Source organism: Babylonia areolata, chromosome 18 (assembly GCF_041734735.1).
Source record: "Babylonia areolata isolate BAREFJ2019XMU chromosome 18, ASM4173473v1, whole genome shotgun sequence".
In the NCBI taxonomy this organism is placed as follows: Eukaryota; Metazoa; Mollusca; class Gastropoda; order Neogastropoda; family Buccinidae; genus Babylonia; species Babylonia areolata.
In genome coordinates this window covers 475,875-496,841 of record NC_134893.1, presented here as the reverse complement: position 1 = coordinate 496,841, position 20,967 = coordinate 475,875, and the positions used below count along the sequence as shown (strand labels likewise).

Below are 20,967 nucleotides of genomic sequence, written 5' to 3'. Positions count from 1 at the left end.
CACAGGACAGCAAGGTGACTGTGGTGTGGTGTGACAAAGTACAGGACAGTAAGGTGACTGTGGTGTGGTGTGATGTGACAAAGCACAGGACAGTAAGGTGACTGTGGTGTGGTGTGACAAAGCACAGGACAGCAAGATGACTGTGTTGTGGTGTGGTGTGACAAAGCACAGGACAGTAAGGTGACTGTGGTGTGGTGTGGTGTGACAAAGCACAGGACAGTAAGGTGACTGTGGTGTGGTGTGACAAAGCACAGGACAGTAAGGTGACTGTGGTGTGGTGTGACAAAGCACAGGACAGTAAGGTGACTGTGGTGTGGTGTGACAAAGTACAGGACAGCAAGATGACTGTGTTGTGGTGTGGTGTGACAAAGCACAGGACAGTAAGGTGACTGTGGTGTGGTGTGGTGTGACAAAGCACAGGACAGTAAGGTGACTGTGGTGTGGTGTGGTGTGACAAAGCACAGGACAGTAAGGTGACTGTGGTGTGGTGTGGTGTGACAAAGCACAGGACAGTAAGGTGACTGTGGTGTGGTGTGACAAAGCACAGGACAGTAAGGTGACTGTGGTGTGGTGTGGTGTGACAAAGCACAGGACAGTAAGGTGACTGTGGTGTGGTGTGACAAAGCACAGGACAGTAAGGTGACTGTGGTGTGGTGCGGTGTGACAAAGCACAGGACAGTAAGGTGACTGTGGTGTGGTGTGGTGTGACAAAGCACAGGACAGTAAGGTGACTGTGGTGTGGTGTGGTGTGACAAAGCACAGGACAGTAAGGTGACTGTGGTGTGGTGTGGTGTGACAAAGCACAGGATAGTAAGGTGACTGTGGTGTGGTGTGACAAAGCACAGGATAGTAAGGTGACTGTGGTGTGGTGTGACAAAGCACAGGACAGTAAGGTGACTGTGGTGTGGTGTGGTGTGACAAAGCACAGGACAGTAAGGTGACTGTGGTGTGGTGTGACAAAGCACAGGACAGTAAGGTGACTGTGGTGTGGTGTGGTGTGACAAAGCACAGGACAGTAAGGTGACTGTGGTGTGGTGTGACAAAGCACAGGACAGTAAGGTGACTGTGGTGTGGTGCGGTGTGACAAAGCACAGGACAGTAAGGTGACTGTGGTGTGGTGTGGTGTGACAAAGCACAGGACAGTAAGGTGACTGTGGTGTGGTGTGGTGTGACAAAGCACAGGACAGTAAGGTGACTGTGGTGTGGTGTGGTGTGACAAAGCACAGGACAGTAAGGTGACTGTGGTGTGGTGTGGTGTGACAAAGCACAGGACAGTAAGGTGACTGTGGTGTGGTGTGGTGTGACAAAGCACAGGATAGTAAGGTGACTGTGGTGTGACAAAGCACAGGACAGTAAGGTGACTGTGGTGTGGTGTGACAAAGCACAGGACAGTAAGGTGACTGTGGTGTGGTGTGGTATGACAAAGCACAGGACAGTAAGGTGACTGTGGTGTGGTGTGACAAAGCACAGGACAGTAAGGTGACTGTGGTGTGGTGTGGTGTGACAAAGCACAGGACAGTAAGGTGACTGTGGTGTGGTGTGACAAAGCACAGGACAGTAAGGTGACTGTGGTGTGGTGTGACAAAGCACAGGACAGTAAGGTGACTGTGGTGTGGTGTGACAAAGTACAGGACAGCAAGATGACTGTGTTGTGGTGTGGTGTGACAAAGCACAGGACAGTAAGGTGACTGTGGTGTGGTGTGGTGTGACAAAGCACAGGACAGTAAGGTGACTGTGGTGTGGTGTGGTGTGACAAAGCACAGGACAGTAAGGTGACTGTGGTGTGGTGTGACAAAGCACAGGACAGTAAGGTGACTGTGGTGTGGTGTGGTGTGACAAAGCACAGGACAGTAAGGTGACTGTGGTGTGGTGTGACAAAGCACAGGACAGTAAGGTGACTGTGGTGTGGTGTGACAAAGCACAGGACAGTAAGGTGACTGTGGTGTGGTGTGACAAAGTACAGGACAGCAAGATGACTGTGTTGTGGTGTGGTGTGACAAAGCAGAGGACAGTAAGGTGACTGTGGTGTGGTGTGGTGTGACAAAGCACAGGACAGTAAGGTGACTGTGGTGTGGTGTGGTGTGACAAAGCACAGGACAGTAAGGTGACTGTGGTGTGGTGTGACAAAGCACAGGACAGTAAGGTGACTGTGGTGTGGTGTGGTGTGACAAAGCACAGGACAGTAAGGTGACTGTGGTGTGGTGTGACAAAGCACAGGACAGTAAGGTGACTGTGGTGTGGTGCGGTGTGACAAAGCACAGGACAGTAAGGTGACTGTGGTGTGGTGTGGTGTGACAAAGCACAGGACAGTAAGGTGACTGTGGTGTGGTGTGGTGTGACAAAGCACAGGACAGTAAGGTGACTGTGGTGTGGTGTGGTGTGACAAAGCACAGGATAGTAAGGTGACTGTGGTGTGGTGTGACAAAGCACAGGATAGTAAGGTGACTGTGGTGTGACAAAGCACAGGACAGTAAGGTGACTGTGGTGTGGTGTGGTGTGACAAAGCACAGGACAGTAAGGTGACTGTGGTGTGGTGTGACAAAGCACAGGACAGTAAGGTGACTGTGGTGTGGTGTGGTGTGACAAAGCACAGGACAGTAAGGTGACTGTGGTGTGGTGTGGTGTGACAAAGCACAGGATAGTAAGGTGACTGTGGTGTGACAAAGCACAGGACAGTAAGGTGACTGTGGTGTGGTGTGACAAAGCACAGGACAGTAAGGTGACTGTGGTGTGGTGTGGTATGACAAAGCACAGGACAGTAAGGTGACTGTGGTGTGGTGTGACAAAGCACAGGACAGTAAGGTGACTGTGGTGTGGTGTGGTGTGACAAAGCACAGGACAGTAAGGTGACTGTGGTGTGGTGTGACAAAGCACAGGACAGTAAGGTGACTGTGGTGTGGTGTGACAAAGCACAGGACAGTAAGGTGACTGTGGTGTGGTGTGACAAAGTACAGGACAGCAAGATGACTGTGTTGTGGTGTGGTGTGACAAAGCACAGGACAGTAAGGTGACTGTGGTGTGGTGTGGTGTGACAAAGCACAGGACAGTAAGGTGACTGTGGTGTGGTGTGGTGTGACAAAGCACAGGACAGTAAGGTGACTGTGGTGTGGTGTGACAAAGCACAGGACAGTAAGGTGACTGTGGTGTGGTGTGGTGTGACAAAGCACAGGACAGTAAGGTGACTGTGGTGTGGTGTGACAAAGCACAGGACAGTAAGGTGACTGTGGTGTGGTGTGACAAAGCACAGGACAGTAAGGTGACTGTGGTGTGGTGTGACAAAGTACAGGACAGCAAGATGACTGTGTTGTGGTGTGGTGTGACAAAGCACAGGACAGTAAGGTGACTGTGGTGTGGTGTGGTGTGACAAAGCACAGGACAGTAAGGTGACTGTGGTGTGGTGTGGTGTGACAAAGCACAGGACAGTAAGGTGACTGTGGTGTGGTGTGACAAAGCACAGGACAGTAAGGTGACTGTGGTGTGGTGTGGTGTGACAAAGCACAGGACAGTAAGGTGACTGTGGTGTGGTGTGACAAAGCACAGGACAGTAAGGTGACTGTGGTGTGGTGCGGTGTGACAAAGCACAGGACAGTAAGGTGACTGTGGTGTGGTGTGGTATGACAAAGCACAGGACAGTAAGGTGACTGTGGTGTGGTGTGACAAAGCACAGGACAGTAAGGTGACTGTGGTGTGGTGTGGTGTGACAAAGCACAGGACAGTAAGGTGACTGTGGTGTGGTGTGACAAAGCACAGGACAGTAAGGTGACTGTGGTGTGGTGTGACAAAGCACAGGACAGTAAGGTGACTGTGGTGTGGTGTGACAAAGTACAGGACAGCAAGATGACTGTGTTGTGGTGTGGTGTGACAAAGCACAGGACAGTAAGGTGACTGTGGTGTGGTGTGGTGTGACAAAGCACAGGACAGTAAGGTGACTGTGGTGTGGTGTGGTGTGACAAAGCACAGGACAGTAAGGTGACTGTGGTGTGGTGTGACAAAGCACAGGACAGTAAGGTGACTGTGGTGTGGTGTGGTGTGACAAAGCACAGGACAGTAAGGTGACTGTGGTGTGGTGTGACAAAGCACAGGACAGTAAGGTGACTGTGGTGTGGTGTGACAAAGCACAGGACAGTAAGGTGACTGTGGTGTGGTGTGACAAAGTACAGGACAGCAAGATGACTGTGTTGTGGTGTGGTGTGACAAAGCACAGGACAGTAAGGTGACTGTGGTGTGGTGTGGTGTGACAAAGCACAGGACAGTAAGGTGACTGTGGTGTGGTGTGGTGTGACAAAGCACAGGACAGTAAGGTGACTGTGGTGTGGTGTGACAAAGCACAGGACAGTAAGGTGACTGTGGTGTGGTGTGGTGTGACAAAGCACAGGACAGTAAGGTGACTGTGGTGTGGTGTGACAAAGCACAGGACAGTAAGGTGACTGTGGTGTGGTGCGGTGTGACAAAGCACAGGACAGTAAGGTGACTGTGGTGTGGTGTGGTGTGACAAAGCACAGGACAGTAAGGTGACTGTGGTGTGGTGTGGTGTGACAAAGCACAGGACAGTAAGGTGACTGTGGTGTGGTGTGGTGTGACAAAGCACAGGATAGTAAGGTGACTGTGGTGTGGTGTGACAAAGCACAGGATAGTAAGGTGACTGTGGTGTGGTGTGACAAAGCACAGGACAGTAAGGTGACTGTGGTGTGGTGTGGTGTGACAAAGCACAGGACAGTAAGGTGACTGTGGTGTGGTGTGACAAAGCACAGGACAGTAAGGTGACTGTGGTGTGGTGTGGTGTGACAAAGCACAGGACAGTAAGGTGACTGTGGTGTGGTGTGACAAAGCACAGGACAGTAAGGTGACTGTGGTGTGGTGCGGTGTGACAAAGCACAGGACAGTAAGGTGACTGTGGTGTGGTGTGGTGTGACAAAGCACAGGACAGTAAGGTGACTGTGGTGTGGTGTGGTGTGACAAAGCACAGCACAGTAAGGTGACTGTGGTGTGGTGTGGTGTGACAAAGCACAGGACAGTAAGGTGACTGTGGTGTGGTGTGGTGTGACAAAGCACAGGACAGTAAGGTGACTGTGGTGTGGTGGTGTGACAAAGCACAGGATAGTAAGGTGACTGTGGTGTGACAAAGCACAGGACAGTAAGGTGACTGTGGTGTGGTGTGACAAAGCACAGGACAGTAAGGTGACTGTGGTGTGGTGTGGTATGACAAAGCACAGGACAGTAAGGTGACTGTGGTGTGGTGTGACAAAGCACAGGACAGTAAGGTGACTGTGGTGTGGTGTGGTGTGACAAAGCACAGGACAGTAAGGTGACTGTGGTGTGGTGTGGTGTGACAAAGCACAGGACAGTAAGGTGACTGTGGTGTGGTGTGACAAAGCACAGGACAGTAAGGTGACTGTGGTGTGGTGTGACAAAGCACAGGACAGTAAGGTGACTGTGGTGTGGTGTGATGTGACAAAGCACAGGACAGTAAGGTGACTGTGGTGTGGTGTGACAGGGGTGAGGGACGTGAGCAAGCTGCCCCCTGACAGCACTCTGGCCGACCTGGGTCTGGACTCCCTGATGGGCACAGAGGTCCAGCAGACCCTGGAGCGGGACTTTGACCTGGTCTACACCAGCAGGGACATCCGCCAGCTCACCATCTCCAGGCTCAGTCAGATCAGGTCAATGACACGTTTTGCCCTGTGTTAAGTTTGATGAACGTTAAAGTTAGGACTGTATGTATGATCAGTGGTTCCTCCATTGCAGTAGGAAGTCATTTACAGTGTAGTCTTTTGTGAGGTAATGGGAAGTCATTTACAGTGTAGTCTTTTGTGAGGCAATGGGAAGTCATTTACAGTGTAGTCTTTTGTGAGGCAATGGGAAGTCATTTACAGTGTAGTCTTTTGTGAGGTATTGGGAAGTTATTTACAGTGTAGTCTTTTGTGAGGTAATGGGAAGTCATTTACAGTGTAGTCTTTTGTGAGGAAATGGGAAGTTATTTACAGTGTAGTCTTTTGTGAGGTATTGGGAAGTCATTTACAGTGTAGTCTTTTGTGAGGCAGTAGGAAGTTATTTACAGTGTAGTCTTTTGTGATGGACTATGAGTCTCAAACTAGGAGGCAAGATTGCACTGGCTTTTAGTGCTGCAGCCTTAGTCTTGCTATGAGTCTGCGTTAAAAAGTTTAGCTTGTCTGCTCAGATCCTTTATCACTGAAAAAAAAAGATCATTACTCCGTTGAAGTTGTTGTAGGAAGTGTCCCAGTTAGCTGTGTGGTACATTTGGTAAGACAATGCAGATGCTGCTGCCTTTATTTCTTTTTCCAACTTGTATTTGGGTTTCTTCTAGTTACCTAATGCTTTATTTCTTGTTCCTGATTGTATTGGGGTTTCTTCTAGTTATCTAATGCTTTATTTCTTGTTCCTAATTGTATTGGGGTTTCTTCTAGTTACCTAATGCTTTATTTCTTGTTCCTAATTGTATTGGGGTTTCTTCTAGTTACCTAATGCTTTATTTCTTGTTCCTAATTGTATTGGGGTTTCTTCTCGTTACCTAATGCTTTATTTCTTGTTCCTAATTGTATTGGGGTTTCTTCTCGTTACCTAATGCTTTATTTCTTGTTCCTAATTGTATTAGGGTTTCTTCTCGTTACCTAATGCTTTATTTCTTGTTCCTAATTGTATTGGGGTTTCTTCTCGTTACCTAAAGCTGAACATAATGGGTATCTTTGGAAAAATAATGCTACATTATACTTTTTCTCTTAAATGTATTTGTTTGTTTGTGTGTGTGTGTGTTGGGGTTGGTGGGGGGTGTGAATGGAGAGAGGAGGGTGAATGGAGGGAGGGGGGTGAATGGAGGGAGGGGGGTGAATGGAGAGAAGATGTGAATGGAGAGAGGGGGGTGAATGGAGGGAGAGAGGGGGGTGAATGGAGGGAGAGGGGGGGGGGTGAATGGAGAGAAGATGTGAATGGAGAGAGGGGGGTGAATGGAGGGAGAGGGGGGGGGTGAATGGAGGGAGAGGGGGGTGAATGGAGGGAGAGGGGGGGGGTGAATGGAGAGAAGATGTGAATGGAGAGAGGGGGGTGAATGGAGGGAGAGGGGGGGGTGAATGGAGGGAGAGAGGGGGGTGAATGGAGGGAGAGGGGGGGGGGGGGTGAATGGAGAGAAGATGTGAATGGAGAGAGGGGGGGTGAATGGAGGGAGAGGGGGGGGGGGGTGAATGGAGAGAAGATGTGAATGGAGAGAGGGGGGTGAATGGAGGGAGAGGGGGGGGGGGTGAATGGAGAGAAGATGTGAATGGAGAGAGGGGGGTGAATGGAGGGGAGGGGGGGGTGAAAGAGAAAAGCAGAATGAAGAGGGGGGGGGGGGGGAAGTGGTGGGCTTGTTACACAACCAAACTTTAATTCATTCTCTGTTGAAGGGGGGTGGCTTGTTACACAACCAACCTTTAATTCATTCTCTGTTGAAGGGGGGTGTCTTGTTACACAACTAACCTTTAATTCATTCTCTGTTGAAGGGGGGTGGCTTGTTACACAACTAACCTTTAATTCATTCTCTGTTGAAGGGGGGTGTCTTGTTACACAACTAGCCTTTAATTCATTCTCTGTTGAAGGGGGGTGTCTTGTTACACAACTAACCTTTAATTCATTCTCTGTTGAAGGGGGGTGGCTTGTTACACAACTAACCTTTAATTCATTCTCTGTTGAAGGGGGGTGTCTTGTTACACAACTAGCCTTTAATTCATTCTCTGTTGAAGGGGGGTGTCTTGTTACACAACTAACCTTTAATTCATTCTCTGTTGAAGGGGGGTGGCTTGTTACACAACTAACCTTTAATTCATTCTCTGTTGAAGGGGGGGGGGGGGGTGTCTTGTTACACAACTAACCTTTAATTCATTCTCTGTTGAAGGGGGGTGGCTTGTTACACAACTAACCTTTAATTCATTCTCTGTTGAAGGGGGGTGTCTTGTTACACAACTGACCTTTAATTCATTAATTCATTCTCTGTTGAAGGGGGGTGGCTTGTTACACAACTGACCTTTAATTCATTCTCTGTTGAAGGGGGGTGTCTTGTTACACAACTAACCTTTAATTCATTCTCTGTTGAAGGGGGGTGGCTTGTTACACAACTGACCTTTAATTCATTCTCTGTTGAAGGGGGGTGTCTTGTTACACAACTAACCTTTAATTCATTCTCTGTTGAAGGGGGGTGGCTTGTTACACAACTGACCTTTAATTCATTCTCTGTTGAAGGGGGGTGTCTTGTTACACAACTAACCTTTAATTCATTCTCTGTTGAAGGGGGGTGGCTTGTTACACAACTAACCTTTAATTCATTCTCTGTTGCAGGGGGGTGGCTTGTTACACAACTAACCTTTAATTCATTCTCTGTGTCTTGCAGTCAAGAGGCTGTGGATGGTGGCAGCACTTCACTGAAAGAGGACAGCGCTGACAACAGCCAGCTGTCGAGAGACAGTGGAATATCCGTCAGCCCCACTCGCATTGACGTCAGAGAGCTGGTGCCCAGGAGCTGTGTGGTCCACCTCAATGATGTCACCAGTCAGCAGACACCTGTCTTCATCGTGCACCCCATTGAAGGTGTGTGTGTGTGTGTGTGTGTGTGTGTGTGTGTGTGTGTGTGTGTGTGTGTGTGTAATTGAATGTATTTTGAGTAAACACTATACAATATTAATCAGGCTAAAAACAAATGTGCAGAGGTTGATGCATATAAAGTGAATAGAATGGATATAATGTTTATGTAAACTGAGTAGATGTAATATTTTGTGCACAGAATGGATATAATATTGATATGATCAGGATGAAGATGGTATTTTTATTAACAGAATGGATATGATATTGATGTAATCAGGATGAAGATGGTATTTTTATTAACAGAATGGATATGATATTGATGTAATCAGGATGAAGATGGTATTTTTTATTAACAGAATGGATATGATATTGATGTAATCAGGATGAAGATGGTATTTTTATTAACAGAATGGATATGATATTGATGTAATCAGGATGAAGATGGTATTTTTATTCTCAGAATGGATATGATATTGATGTAATCAGGATGAAGATGGTATTTTTATTAACAGAATGGATATGATATTGATGTAATCAGGATGAAGATGGTATTTTTATTAACAGAATGGATATGATATTGATGTAATCAGGATGAAGATGGTATTTTTATTATCAGAATGGATATGATATTGATGTAATCAGGATGAAGATGGTATTTTTATTAACAGAATGGATATGATATTGATGTAATCAGGATGAAGATGGTATTTTTATTATCAGAATGGATATGATATTCATACACTGGGTAAACAGAATAGTCATGGCATTTATGTCAACAGAATGGATGTTTTTGTTGTTGTTTTTTTTGTAAACAGAATGAATATAACATGTGTGTAAACAGGATCTGTATATAACAATAACACTGCTTGTTGCTGTGTGAAGGGGTGACGCGATGTCTGGAAGAGATGGCGTCCCGCATGCAGTGCCCAGTGTATGTAACATGTGTATAAGATGTATATAAGATATACCTTGTTGCTGTGTGAAGGGGTGACGCGATGTCTGGAAGAGATGGCCTCCCACATGCAGTGCCCAGTGTACGGCTTCCAGCTGGTGTCCTCAGCACCCCTCACCTCTGTGGAGGACCTCGCTGCATTCTACGTTCAGGTCTGTCTGCTGCCCATGCTGCTGTCTGCTGTCCGTGCTGCTGTCTGTCTGCTGTCCATGCTGCTGTCTGCTGTCCGTGCTGCTGTCTGTCTGCTGTCCATGCTGCTGTCTGCTGTCCGTGCTGCTGTCTGCTGTCCGTGCTGCTGTCTGTCTGCTGTCCATGCTGCTGTCTGCTGTCCGTGCTGCTGTCTGCTATCCGTGCTGCTGTCTGTGCTGCTGTCCATGCTGTCTGTCTGCTGTCCATGCTGCTGTCTGTGCTGCTGTCCATGCTGCTGTCTGCTGTCCATGCTGCTGTCTGTCTGCTGTCCATGCTGTCTGTCTGCTGTCCATGCTGCTGTCTGCTGTCCGTGCTGCTGTCTACTGTCCATGCTGTCTGTCTGCTGTCTGTCTGCTGTCTGCTGTCCATGCTGTATGCCTGCTGTCCATGCTGTCTGTCTGCTGTCCGTGCTGCTGTCTGCTGTCCATGCTGCTGTCTGTGTGCTGTCCGTGCTGCTGTCTGTCTGCTGTCCATGCTGCTGTCTGTCTGCTGTCCGTGCTGCTGTCTGTCTGCTGTCCATGCTGCTGTCTGCTGTCCATGCTGCTGTCTGTGCTGCTGTCCATGCTGCTGTCCATGCTGTCTGTCTGCTGTCCGTGCTGTCTGTCTGCTGTCCGTGCTGCTGTCTGCTGTCCGTGCTGCTGTCCGTGCTGCTGTCTGCTGTCCGTGCTGTCTGTCTGCTGTCCGTGCTGCTGTCTGCTGTCCGTGCTGTCTGTCTGCTGTCCATGCTGTCTGTCTGCTGTCCGTGCTGCTGTCTGCTGTCCATGCTGCTGTCTGTCTGCTGTCTGCTGTCCATGCTGCTGTCTGCTGTCCATGCTGTCTGTCTGCTGTCTGCTGTCCGTGCTGCTGTCCGTGCTGTCTGTCTGCTGTCCGTGCTGCTGTCTGCTGTCCGTGCTGTCTGTCTGCTGTCCGTGCTGTCTGTCTGCTGTCAATGCTGTCTGTCTGCTGTCCATGCTGTCTGTCTGCTGTCCATGCTGTCTGTCTGCTGTCTGCTGTCCATGCTGTCTGTCTGCTGTCTGCTGTCCATGCTGTCTGTCTGCTGTCCGTGCTGCTGTCTGTCTGCTGTCCATGCTGTCTGTCTGCTGTCCGTGCTGCTGTCTGTCTGCTGTCTGCTGTCCATGCTGTCTGTCTGCTGTCCATGCTGTCTGTCTGCTGTCCGTGCTGCTGTCTGCTGTCCGTGCTGCTGCTGTCTGTCTGCTGTCTGTGCTGCTGTCTGTCTGCTGTCCATGTTGCTGTCCGTGCTGCTGTCTGCTGTCCATGCTGTCTGTCTGCTGTCCATGCTGTCTGTCTGCTGTCCATGCTGCTGTCTGCTGTCCGTGCTGCTGTCTGCTGTCCATGCTGTCTGTCTGCTGTCCATGCTGTCTGTCTGCTGTCCATGCTGCTGTCTGCTGTCTGTGCTGCTGTCTGTCTGCTGTCCATGCTGCTGTCTGTCTGCTGTCCATGTTGCTGTCCGTGCTGCTGTCTGCTGTCCATGCTGCTGTCTGCTGTCTGTGCTGCTGTCTGCTGTCCATGTTGCTGTCTGTCTGCTGTCTGTGCTCCTGTCTTTCGTCTGTCTGCTGTCCATGGTGCTGTCTGTTGTCTGCTGTCTGTGCTGCTGTCTGTGCTGCTGTCTGTGCTGCTGTCTGTCCTTCACATTACCACAGACCACAGTTCTGTAGGTTAGTCCTTCACATTACTGCGGACCACAGATCTGTAGGTTGGTCCTTCACATTACTGCGGACCACAGTTCTGTAGGTTGGTCCTTCACATTACCACAGACCACAGTTCTGTAGGTTGGTCCTTCACATTACTGTGGACCACAGTTCTGTAGGTTGGTCCTTCACATTACTGTGGACCACAGATCTGTAGGTTGGTCCTTCACATTACCACAGACCACAGTTCTGTAGGTTGTTCCTTCACATTACTGTGGACCACAGTTCTGTAGGTTGGTCCTTCACATTACTGTGGACCACAGATCTGTAGGTTGGTCCTTCACATTACCACAGACCACAGTTCTGTAGGTTGGTCCTTCACATTACTGTGGACCACAGATCTGTAGGTTGGTCCTTCACATTACCACAGACCACAGTTCTGTAGGTTGGTCCTTCACATTACTGTGGACCACAGTTCTGTAGGTTGGTCCTTCACATTACTGTGGACCACAGTTCTGTAGGTTGGTCCTTCACATTACCACAGACCACAGTTCTGTAGGTTGGTCCTTCACATTACTGTGGACCACAGATCTGTAGGTTGGTCCTTCACATTACCACAGACCACAGTTCTGTAGGTTGGTCCTTCACATTACTGTGGACCACAGTTCTGTAGGTTGGTTCTTCACATTACTGCGGACCACAGTTCTGTAGGTTGGTCCTTCACATTACTGCGGACCACAGTTCTGTAGGTTGGTCCTTCACATTACTGCGGACCACAGATCTGTAGGTTGGTCCTTCACATTACCACAGACCACAGTTCTGTAGGTTGGTCCTTCACATTACCACAGACCACAGTTCTGTAGGTTGGTCCTTCACATTACTGCGGACCACAGATCTGTAGGTTGGTCCTTCACATTACTGTGGACCACAGTTCTGTAGGTTGGTCCTTCACATTACTGTGGACCACAGATCTGTAGGTTGGTCCTTCACATTACCACAGACCACAGTTCTGTAGGTTGGTCCTTCACATTACCACAGACCACAGTTCTGTAGGTTGGTCCTTCACATTACTGTGGACCACAGTTCTGTAGGTTGGTCCTTCACATTACCACAGACCACAGTTCTGTAGGTTGGTCCTTCACATTACTGTGGACCACAGTTCTGTAGGTTGGTCCTTCACATTACTGTGGACCACAGTTCTGTAGGTTGGTCCTTCACATTACTGTGGACCACAGTTCTGTAGGTTGGTCCTTCACATTACTGTGGACCACAGATCTGTAGGTTGGTCCTTCACATTACCACAGACCACAGTTCTGTAGGTTGGTCCTTCACATTACTGTGGACCACAGTTCTGTAGGTTGGTCCTTCACATTACTGCGGACCACAGTTCTGTAGGTTGGTCCTTCACATTACTGCGGACCACAGTTCTGTAGGTTGGTCCTTCACATTACTGCGGACCACAGATCTGTAGGTTGGTCCTTCACATTACCACAGACCACAGTTCTGTAGGTTGGTCCTTCACATTACCACAGACCACAGTTCTGTAGGTTGGTCCTTCACATTACTGCGGACCACAGATCTGTAGGTTGGTCCTTCACATTACTGTGGACCACAGTTCTGTAGGTTGGTCCTTCACATTACTGTGGACCACAGTTCTGTAGGTTGGTCCTTCACATTACTGTGGACCACAGTTCTGTAGGTTGGTCCTTCACATTACTGTGGACCACAGATCTGTAGGTTGGTCCTTCACATTACTGTGGACCACAGTTCTGTAGGTTGGTCCTTCACATTACTGTGGACCACAGATCTGTAGGTTGGTCCTTCACATTACTGTGGACCACAGATCTGTAGGTTGGTCCTTCACATTACCACAGACCACAGTTCTGTAGGTTGGTCCTTCACATTACTGTGGACCACAGTTCTGTAGGTTGGTGCTTCACATTACCACAGACCACAGTTCTGTAGGTTGGTCCTTCACATTACTGCGGACCACAGTTCTGTAGGCTCCGTCACCAGTTGTACGAACATTGGACGTGTCCTGTGTGTGCAGAAAATGAGGCTGGTACAGGCGGAGGGTCCATACCGACTGGCGGGCTACTCCTTTGGCTGCTGTGTGGCCTTTGAGATGGCCCTGCAGCTGGGGCCTGGCGGGGTGGTCTCCCTGCACATGCTGGATGGCTCGCACCAGTATGTCAAGTCCCACACAGACGTCTACCGCCAGAAGATCAGGACTGAGGACAACTCCGAGGCTGAGGCCATGGGTCTGTACAGCTTCATCAGCAGTCTGGGCTACAGCCACGAGTATCAGAAGGTGGGTGTGTCTGGCTGCTGGACTTCTCTGTCTGTCTCTCTGTCTGTCTGTCTGTGTGTCCTACACTGTTCCAGAGTGCCATACTTCTCTGTCTGTCTGTCTGTCTTTCTCTCTGTCTGTGTCCTACACTGTTCCAGAGTGTTGTACTTCTCTGTCTGTCTGTCTGTCTTTCTCTCTGTCTGTGTCCTACACTGTTCCAGAGTGTTGTACTTCTCTGTCTGTCTGTCTGTCTTTCTCTCTGTCTGTGTCCTACACTGTTTCGGAGTGTTGTACTTCTCTGTCTGTCTGTTTCTCTGTCTGTGTCCTACACTGTTCCAGAGTGCCATACTTCTCTGTCTGTCTGTCTGTCTTTCTCTCTGTCTGTGTCCTACAATGTTCCGGAGTGCCATACTTCTCTGTCTGTCTGTTTCTCTGTCTGTGTCCTACACTGTTCCAGAGTGCCATACTTCTCTGTCTGTCTGTCTGTCTGTCTGTCTTTCTCTCTGTCTGTGTCCTACACTGTTCCAGAGTGCCGTACTTCTCTGTCTGTCTTTCTCTCTGTCTGTGTCCTACACTGTTCCAGAGTGCCATACTTCTCTGTCTGTCTGTCTGTCTGTCTTTCTCTCTGTCTGTGTCCTACACTGTTCCAGAGTGTTGTACTTCTCTGTCTGTCTTTCTCTCTGTCTGTCTGTTTGTCCTACACTGTTCCAGAGTGCCATACTTCTCTGTCTGTTTTTCTCTCTGTCTGTCTGTTTGTCCTACACTGTTCCAGAGTGCCGTACTTCTCTGTCTGTCTGTTTCTCTGTCTGTGTCCTACACTGTTCCAGAGTGCCATACTTCTCTGTCTGTTTCTGTGTCCTACAGTGTTCTGGACACACACACACACACACACACACACACACACAGAGACTCTATCTGTGTCTCTCTCTCTTTCTCTCACTCACTCACACACTCAAACATATATCGGGTGTCTCCCAAAAAGTGAACCACTTTTTGACAAGTATTTTCTCAGTGATAGAGAAAACGAATTCATTGAAAATTTTCAAACAGTAACAGCATGCAAAAAAAAAAAAAATCCAATATCAGAGGAAAACTCACTTATTTCAGTTTATGCTCAGTGTGGCCTCCATCTTCTTCCACGACTAAACGAAGCCGTTTCTTCCCAACAGAAATGCTTTTACGTATTCCTTCCACCGATATCTCCTCCCATGACATAATTGTCCTGTCCTTTAACGCCTGCTCGGTCAATTTGTCTGTCACTCCCCGGTAAACCTTCTCCTTCAGAGAGTCCTGTATGGCATAATCCAATGGGTTACAGTCAGGACTTTGTGGAGGCCATTCATCCTTCTTGATGAATTCTGGTGTAGCCTCCTCCAGATGGGCCTGGGTTACCCTACCTGTGTGTGAAGGAGCCCCATCTTGCTGAAACATGTAATTGTTTCTTGGATAAAGACGCCTACAATCCGGGAGAAGATTGTCATCCAATAACTGAATGTAGCTTTCACTATTAACCTTGGCTCTATCAGTGTCAATAAAATGAATGTTTGTTTTTTCCTTTCCAGGATACTCCAGCTAAAACCATTATCTTTTTTGAAAATCTAGAAGTCTCATGATAGAGGGGAGATGGCTGAATTTCTTGTTTCCATTTCCCATAAACGCCATCGTTTTGGCGATTTTTAGCTATCTCTAACGTAAAGTCTTTCTCGTCTGTGAAAATGATCCTTTTCACATCAGTGGCCGAGTAGCGGTCATTCAAGTTACGGCAGCGAGTTTTTCTTTTCCCTCAAATATTTTGGTCCCTCCTTGATACCCGCATCCTCTTGAAGGGCTTCAGCTCCAGTTCTTTCGCCATTCTTTGCACAGAAGACTTGCTCACTTGTAAATCGCTTACAACTTCTCTAAGAGATTTGTGGGTCCCTGGGTTCTCCTCCTGGGATTGAATCAGTTCCTCAACACGGTCCTTGTTCTCCTCCTAACATGCAGTCTTGGGTCTCCTGCTGCCAATTTTATGTGCTACTGACCCTGTAGTGGGTATTTTAGCAATAAGTCTATTCACAGTGACATGACTCCACCTCTTACCTGGAAATTCCTTTACGATCCTTCTTCCACCCCAGCCTTTCTCCTTGAAACAGTTTTCAATGGTAACCTTATCACTTTCACTCAAAGGCATGGTTGATCCTTCCAAGCTGAAACTTCAGCTGGCATGAACATGATGGTTACATTGCACAACTCGGATATTGGATTTTTTGTTGTTGACATACTGTTTTGAATTTGACAATACTCGCATAATTTGCATCCAAACTTTTAGATATTTTGCAGACTTGTTGATGATACCCTAAGGTTACTGTGTGAAAATTTTCAATGAATTCAGTTTCTCTGTCACTGAGAAAATACTTGTCAAAAAGCAGTTCACTTTTTGGGGGACACCCGATATACACACACACATATACATATGCACACACACATATACATATGCACACACATACACACAGCCTCTCCAACAACACTCTCCCCCCACCCCCTAACCCTCTCACACACACATTTGCAACATAACTCATTGACTGTTGTGTGTCCAGACGAAGGAAGAACTGATGTCGGCCAGAAGCTACAGTGAGCGGCTGGAGAGAGCCACAGACCTGGTGATGTCCTCCGGGCTGTTCCCCAGCCGGCAGGATGTGACAGCTGCTGCCCACGCCTTCTTCAGCATGCTGTTGATGGGCGACAGGTACCAGCCAGCACGACCCTTCCCCGGGGACATCCACTTGATCCGTGCCACCAGCAACTCTTTGGATGCACAGGCCCTGGGGCATGACTACAGCCTGCAGCAGGTCAGTGGCTTGGTGTGGGGGGGATGTGTGGGAGGGTGGTGGTGTAATGTGTGGCTGGGTGGTGGTGTAATGTGTGGGAGGGTGGTGTTACTGGGTGGTGTTGAGGTAGGGGTGTAATGTGTGGTGTGGGTGGTGTTGAGGTAGTGGTGTAATGTGTGGTGTTGTGGTAGTGGTGTAATGTGTGGTGTTGAGGTAGGGGTGTAACGTGTGGTATGGGTGGGTGGTGTTGAGGTAGGGGTGTAACGTGTGGCTGGGTGGTGTTGAGGTAGTGGTGTAACGTGTGGTGTGGGTGAAGTGGTGTTGAGGTAGTGGTGTAGCGTGTGGTGTGGCTGGGTGGTGTTGAGGTAGTGGTGTAACGTGTGGTGTGGCTGGGTGGTGTTGAGGTAGTGGTGTAACGTGTGGTGTGGGTGAAGTGGTGTTGAGGTAGTGGTGTAACGTGTGGTGTGGCTGGGTGGTGTTGAGGTAGTGGTGTAACGTGTGGTGTGGGTGAAGTGGTGTTGAGGTAGTGGTGTAATGTGTGGTGTGGGTGAAGTGGTGTTGAGGTAGTGGTGTAACGTGTGGTATGGGTGGGTGGTGTTGAGGTAGTGGTGTAACGTGTGGTGTGGGTGAAGTGGTGTTGAGGTAGTGGTGTAACGTGTGGTGTGGATGGGTGGTGTTGAGGTAGTGGTGTAACGTGTGGTGTGGGTGGGTGGTGTTGAGGTAGTGGTGTAACTAACGTGTGGTATGGGTGGGTGGTGTTGAGGTAGTGGTGTAACGTGTGGTGTGGCTGGGTGGTGTTGAGGTAGTGGTGTAACGTGTGGTGTGGCTGGGTGGTGTTGAGGTAGTGGTGTAACGTGTGGTGTGGGTGAAGTGGTGTTGAGGTAGTGGTGTAACGTGTGGTGTGGGTGGGTGGTGTTGAGGTAGTGGTGTAACTAACGTGTGGTATGGGTGGGTGGTGTTGAGGTAGTGGTGTAACGTGTGGTGTGGCTGGGTGGTGTTGAGGTAGTGGTGTAACGTGTGGTGTGGATGGGTGGTGTTGAGGTAGTGGTGTAACGTGTGGTGTGGGTGAAGTGGTGTTGAGGTAGTGGTGTAACGTGTGGTGTGGGTGGGTGGTGTTGAGGTAGTGGTGTAATGTGTGGTGTGGGTGAAGTGGTGTTGAGGTAGTGGTGTAACGTGTGGTATGGGTGGGTGGTGTTGAGGTAGTGGTGTAACGTGTGGTGTGGGTGAAGTGGTGTTGAGGTAGTGGTGTAACGTGTGGTGTGGGTGGGTGGTGTTGAGGTAGTGGTGTAACTAACGTGTGGTATGGGTGGGTGGTGTTGAGGTAGTGGTGTAACGTGTGGTGTGGCTGGGTGGTGTTGAGGTAGTGGTGTAACGTGTGGTGTGGCTGGGTGGTGTTGAGGTAGTGGTGTAACGTGTGGTGTGGGTGAAGTGGTGTTGAGGTAGTGGTGTAACGTGTGGTGTGGGTGGGTGGTGTTGAGGTAGTGGTGTAACTAACGTGTGGTATGGGTGGGTGGTGTTGAGGTAGTGGTGTAACGTGTGGTGTGGCTGGGTGGTGTTGAGGTAGTGGTGTAACGTGTGGTGTGGATGGGTGGTGTTGAGGTAGTGGTGTAACGTGTGGTGTGGGTGAAGTGGTGTTGAGGTAGTGGTGTAACGTGTGGTGTGGGTGAAGTGGTGTTGAGGTAGTGGTGTAACGTGTGGTGTGGCTGGGTGGTGTTGAGGTAGTGGTGTAACGTGTGGTGTGGGTGAAGTGGTGTTGAGGTAGTGGTGTAACGTGTGGTGTGGGTGGGTGGTGTTGAGGTAGTGGTGTAACTAACGTGTGGTATGGGTGGGTGGTGTTGAGGTAGTGGTGTAACGTGTGGTGTGGCTGGGTGGTGTTGAGGTAGTGGTGTAACGTGTGGTGTGGCTGGGTGGTGTTGAGGTAGTGGTGTAACGTGTGGTGTGGGTGAAGTGGTGTTGAGGTAGTGGTGTAACGTGTGGTGTGGGTGGGTGGTGTTGAGGTAGTGGTGTAACTAACGTGTGGTATGGGTGGGTGGTGTTGAGGTAGTGGTGTAACGTGTGGTGTGGCTGGGTGGTGTTGAGGTAGTGGTGTAACGTGTGGTGTGGGTGAAGTGGTGTTGAGGTAGTGGTGTAACGTGTGGTGTGGGTGAAGTGGTGTTGAGGTAGTGGTGTAACGTGTGGTGTGGGTGAAGTGGTGTTGAGGTAGTGGTGTAACGTGTGGTGTGGCTGGGTGGTGTTGAGGTAGTGGTGTAACGTGTGGTGTGGGTGAAGTGGTGTTGAGGTAGTGGTGTAACGTGTGGTGTGGGTGGGTGGTGTGGGTGGGTGGTGTTGAGGTAGTGGTGTAACGTGTGGTGTGGGTGAAGTGGTGTTGAGGTAGTGGTGTAACGTGTGGTGTGGGTGGGTGGTGTTGAGGTAGTGGTGTAACGTGTGGTATGGGTGGGTGGTGTTGAGGTAGTAGTGTAACGTGTGGTGTGGGTGGGTGGTGTTGAGGTAGTGGTGTAACGTGTGGTGTGGGTGGGTGGTGTTGAGGTAGTGGTGTAACGTGTGGTGTGGGTGGGTGGTGTTGAGGTAGTGGTGTAACGTGTGGTGTGGGTGGGTGGTGTTGAGGTAGTGGTGTAACGTGTGGTGTGGGTGAAGTGGTGTTGAGGTAGTGGTGTAACGTGTGGTGTGGGTGGGTGGTGTTGAGGTAGTGGTGTAACGTGTGGTGTGGGTGGGTGGTGTTGAGGTAGTGGTGTAACGTGTGGTGTGGGTGAAGTGGTGTTGAGGTTGTTCTGTGATGTTTGACTGGGTGATATTGAAGTTATGGTGGTGTAATGTGTGGTATATGTGAGAGAGAGAGAGAGAGAGTTTTAGGGCAAGGTGTTTGCTGTCATCAACAGATGTGTTCTATCCACAGGTGTGTTGTGATCAATAGGTGTGTTGTGTGTTCTATCAAGAGGTGTGTTGTGTGTTCTACAGGTGTGTTGTATCAACAGGTGTGTTGTGTGTTGTATCAACAGGTGTGTCCTATCAAGAGGTGTGTTGTATCAACAGGTGTGTTGTGTGTTCTATCAACAGGTGTGTTCTATCAACAGGTGTGTTGTGTGTTCTATCAACAGGTGTGTTCTATCAACAGGTGTGTTGTGTGTTCTGTCAACAGGTGTGTCCTATCAACAGGTGTGTTGTGTGTTCTGTCAACAGGTGTGTCCTATCAACAGGTGTGTTGTGTGTTCTGTCAACAGGTGTGTCCTATCAACAGGTGTGTTGTGTGTTCTGTCAACAGGTGTGTTCTATCAACAGGTGTGTTCTATCAAGAGGTGTGTTGTGTGTTCTGTCAACAGGTGTGTTCTATCAACAGGTGTGTTGTGTGTTCTGTCAACAGGTGTGTTCTATCAACAGGTGTGTTGTGTGTTCTGTCAACAGGTGTGTCCTATCAACAGGTGTGTTGTGTGTTCTGTCAACAGGTGTGTTCTATCAACAGGTGTGTTGTGTGTTGTATCAACAGGTGTGTCCTATCAACAGGTGTGTTGTGTGTTCTGTCAACAGGTGTGTTCTATCAAGAGGTGTGTTGTGTGTTGTATCAACAGGTGTGTTCTATCAAGAGGTGTGTTGTGTGTTCTGTCAACAGGTGTGTTCTATCAACAGGTGTGTTGTGTGTTGTATCAACAGGTGTGTTCAGGCAAGGTGAGTGTGAGCCAGGTGGAAGGAGAGCACGAGACCTTCATCCAGAAGGACGGCGCCAAAGTTGTGGCCCAGCTGCTTTCTGCCTGAAGACCACCACCCTTCCCACCCCTCCTCTCCCCCTTCACGACATCTGTTTCTCTGAACAACTGTTATTTATATACTGGGTAACTTTTTTCAAAATGATCTCAGAAGACTGCCATTATTTTCATGTGTTGTTGTGTTGGTGAGAGAATGTGCCGTGTTTGGAAGGTGATATTGACTGCGCTTTGCCAGCCTTGGTAGTTTTAAATGTCAGTGACCACATCTCCCCCCCCCCCCCCCCTGCTGTAGGCAGAAGGTTGATCATCCCCCCACCCCTTCCCTGCAGTAGGCAGAAGGTTGATCATCCCCCCCCCCCTTCCCTGCAGTAGGCAGAAGGTTGATCATCCCCCCACCCCACCCCACCCCCCGTACCCCTTCCCTGCAGTAGGCAGAAGGTTGATCATCCCCCCCCCCCTTCCCTGCAGTAGGCAGAAGGTTGATCATCCCCCCACCCCACCCCACCCCCCATACCCCTTCCCTGCTGTAGGCAGAAGGTTGATCATCCCCCCACCCCTTCCCTGCAGTAGGCAGAAGGTTGATCATCCCCCCACCCCACCCCACCCCCCATACCCCTTCCCTGCTGTAGGCAGAAGGTTGATCATCCCCCCACCCCACCCCACCCCCCGTCCCCCCTCCCTGCTGTAGGCAGAAGGTTGATCATCCCCCCACCCCACCCCACCCCCCATACCCCTTCCCTGCTGTAGGCAGAAGGTTGATCATCCCCCCACCCCACCCCCTGTACCCCTTCCCTGCTGTAGGCAGAAGGTTGATCATCCCCCCACCCCACCCCCC

At 49.5% G+C, this 20,967-nt stretch overlaps 1 protein-coding gene across 3 annotated transcripts in view; it reads left to right on the top strand.

Annotated features, from left to right (window-relative positions):
* The window catches only part of LOC143292346 (fatty acid synthase-like), a 75,578-nt gene extending 55,282 nt beyond the window's left edge, over window positions 1-20,296 (top strand). For all 3 annotated transcript variants that reach the window (XM_076602537.1, XM_076602536.1, XM_076602535.1), the window contains 6 exons: window positions 5,495-5,660; window positions 8,378-8,574; window positions 9,554-9,672; window positions 13,388-13,648; window positions 16,204-16,455; window positions 20,080-20,296. In XM_076602537.1, the coding sequence (XP_076458652.1) occupies window positions 5,495-5,660; window positions 8,378-8,574; window positions 9,554-9,672; window positions 13,388-13,648; window positions 16,204-16,455; window positions 20,080-20,181 (1,097 nt within the window). In that variant the 3' untranslated portion in view covers window positions 20,182-20,296. The remainder of the gene's footprint in view (window positions 1-5,494; window positions 5,661-8,377; window positions 8,575-9,553; window positions 9,673-13,387; window positions 13,649-16,203; window positions 16,456-20,079) is intronic.
* The last annotated feature ends 671 nt before the right edge of the window (window positions 20,297-20,967 follow it).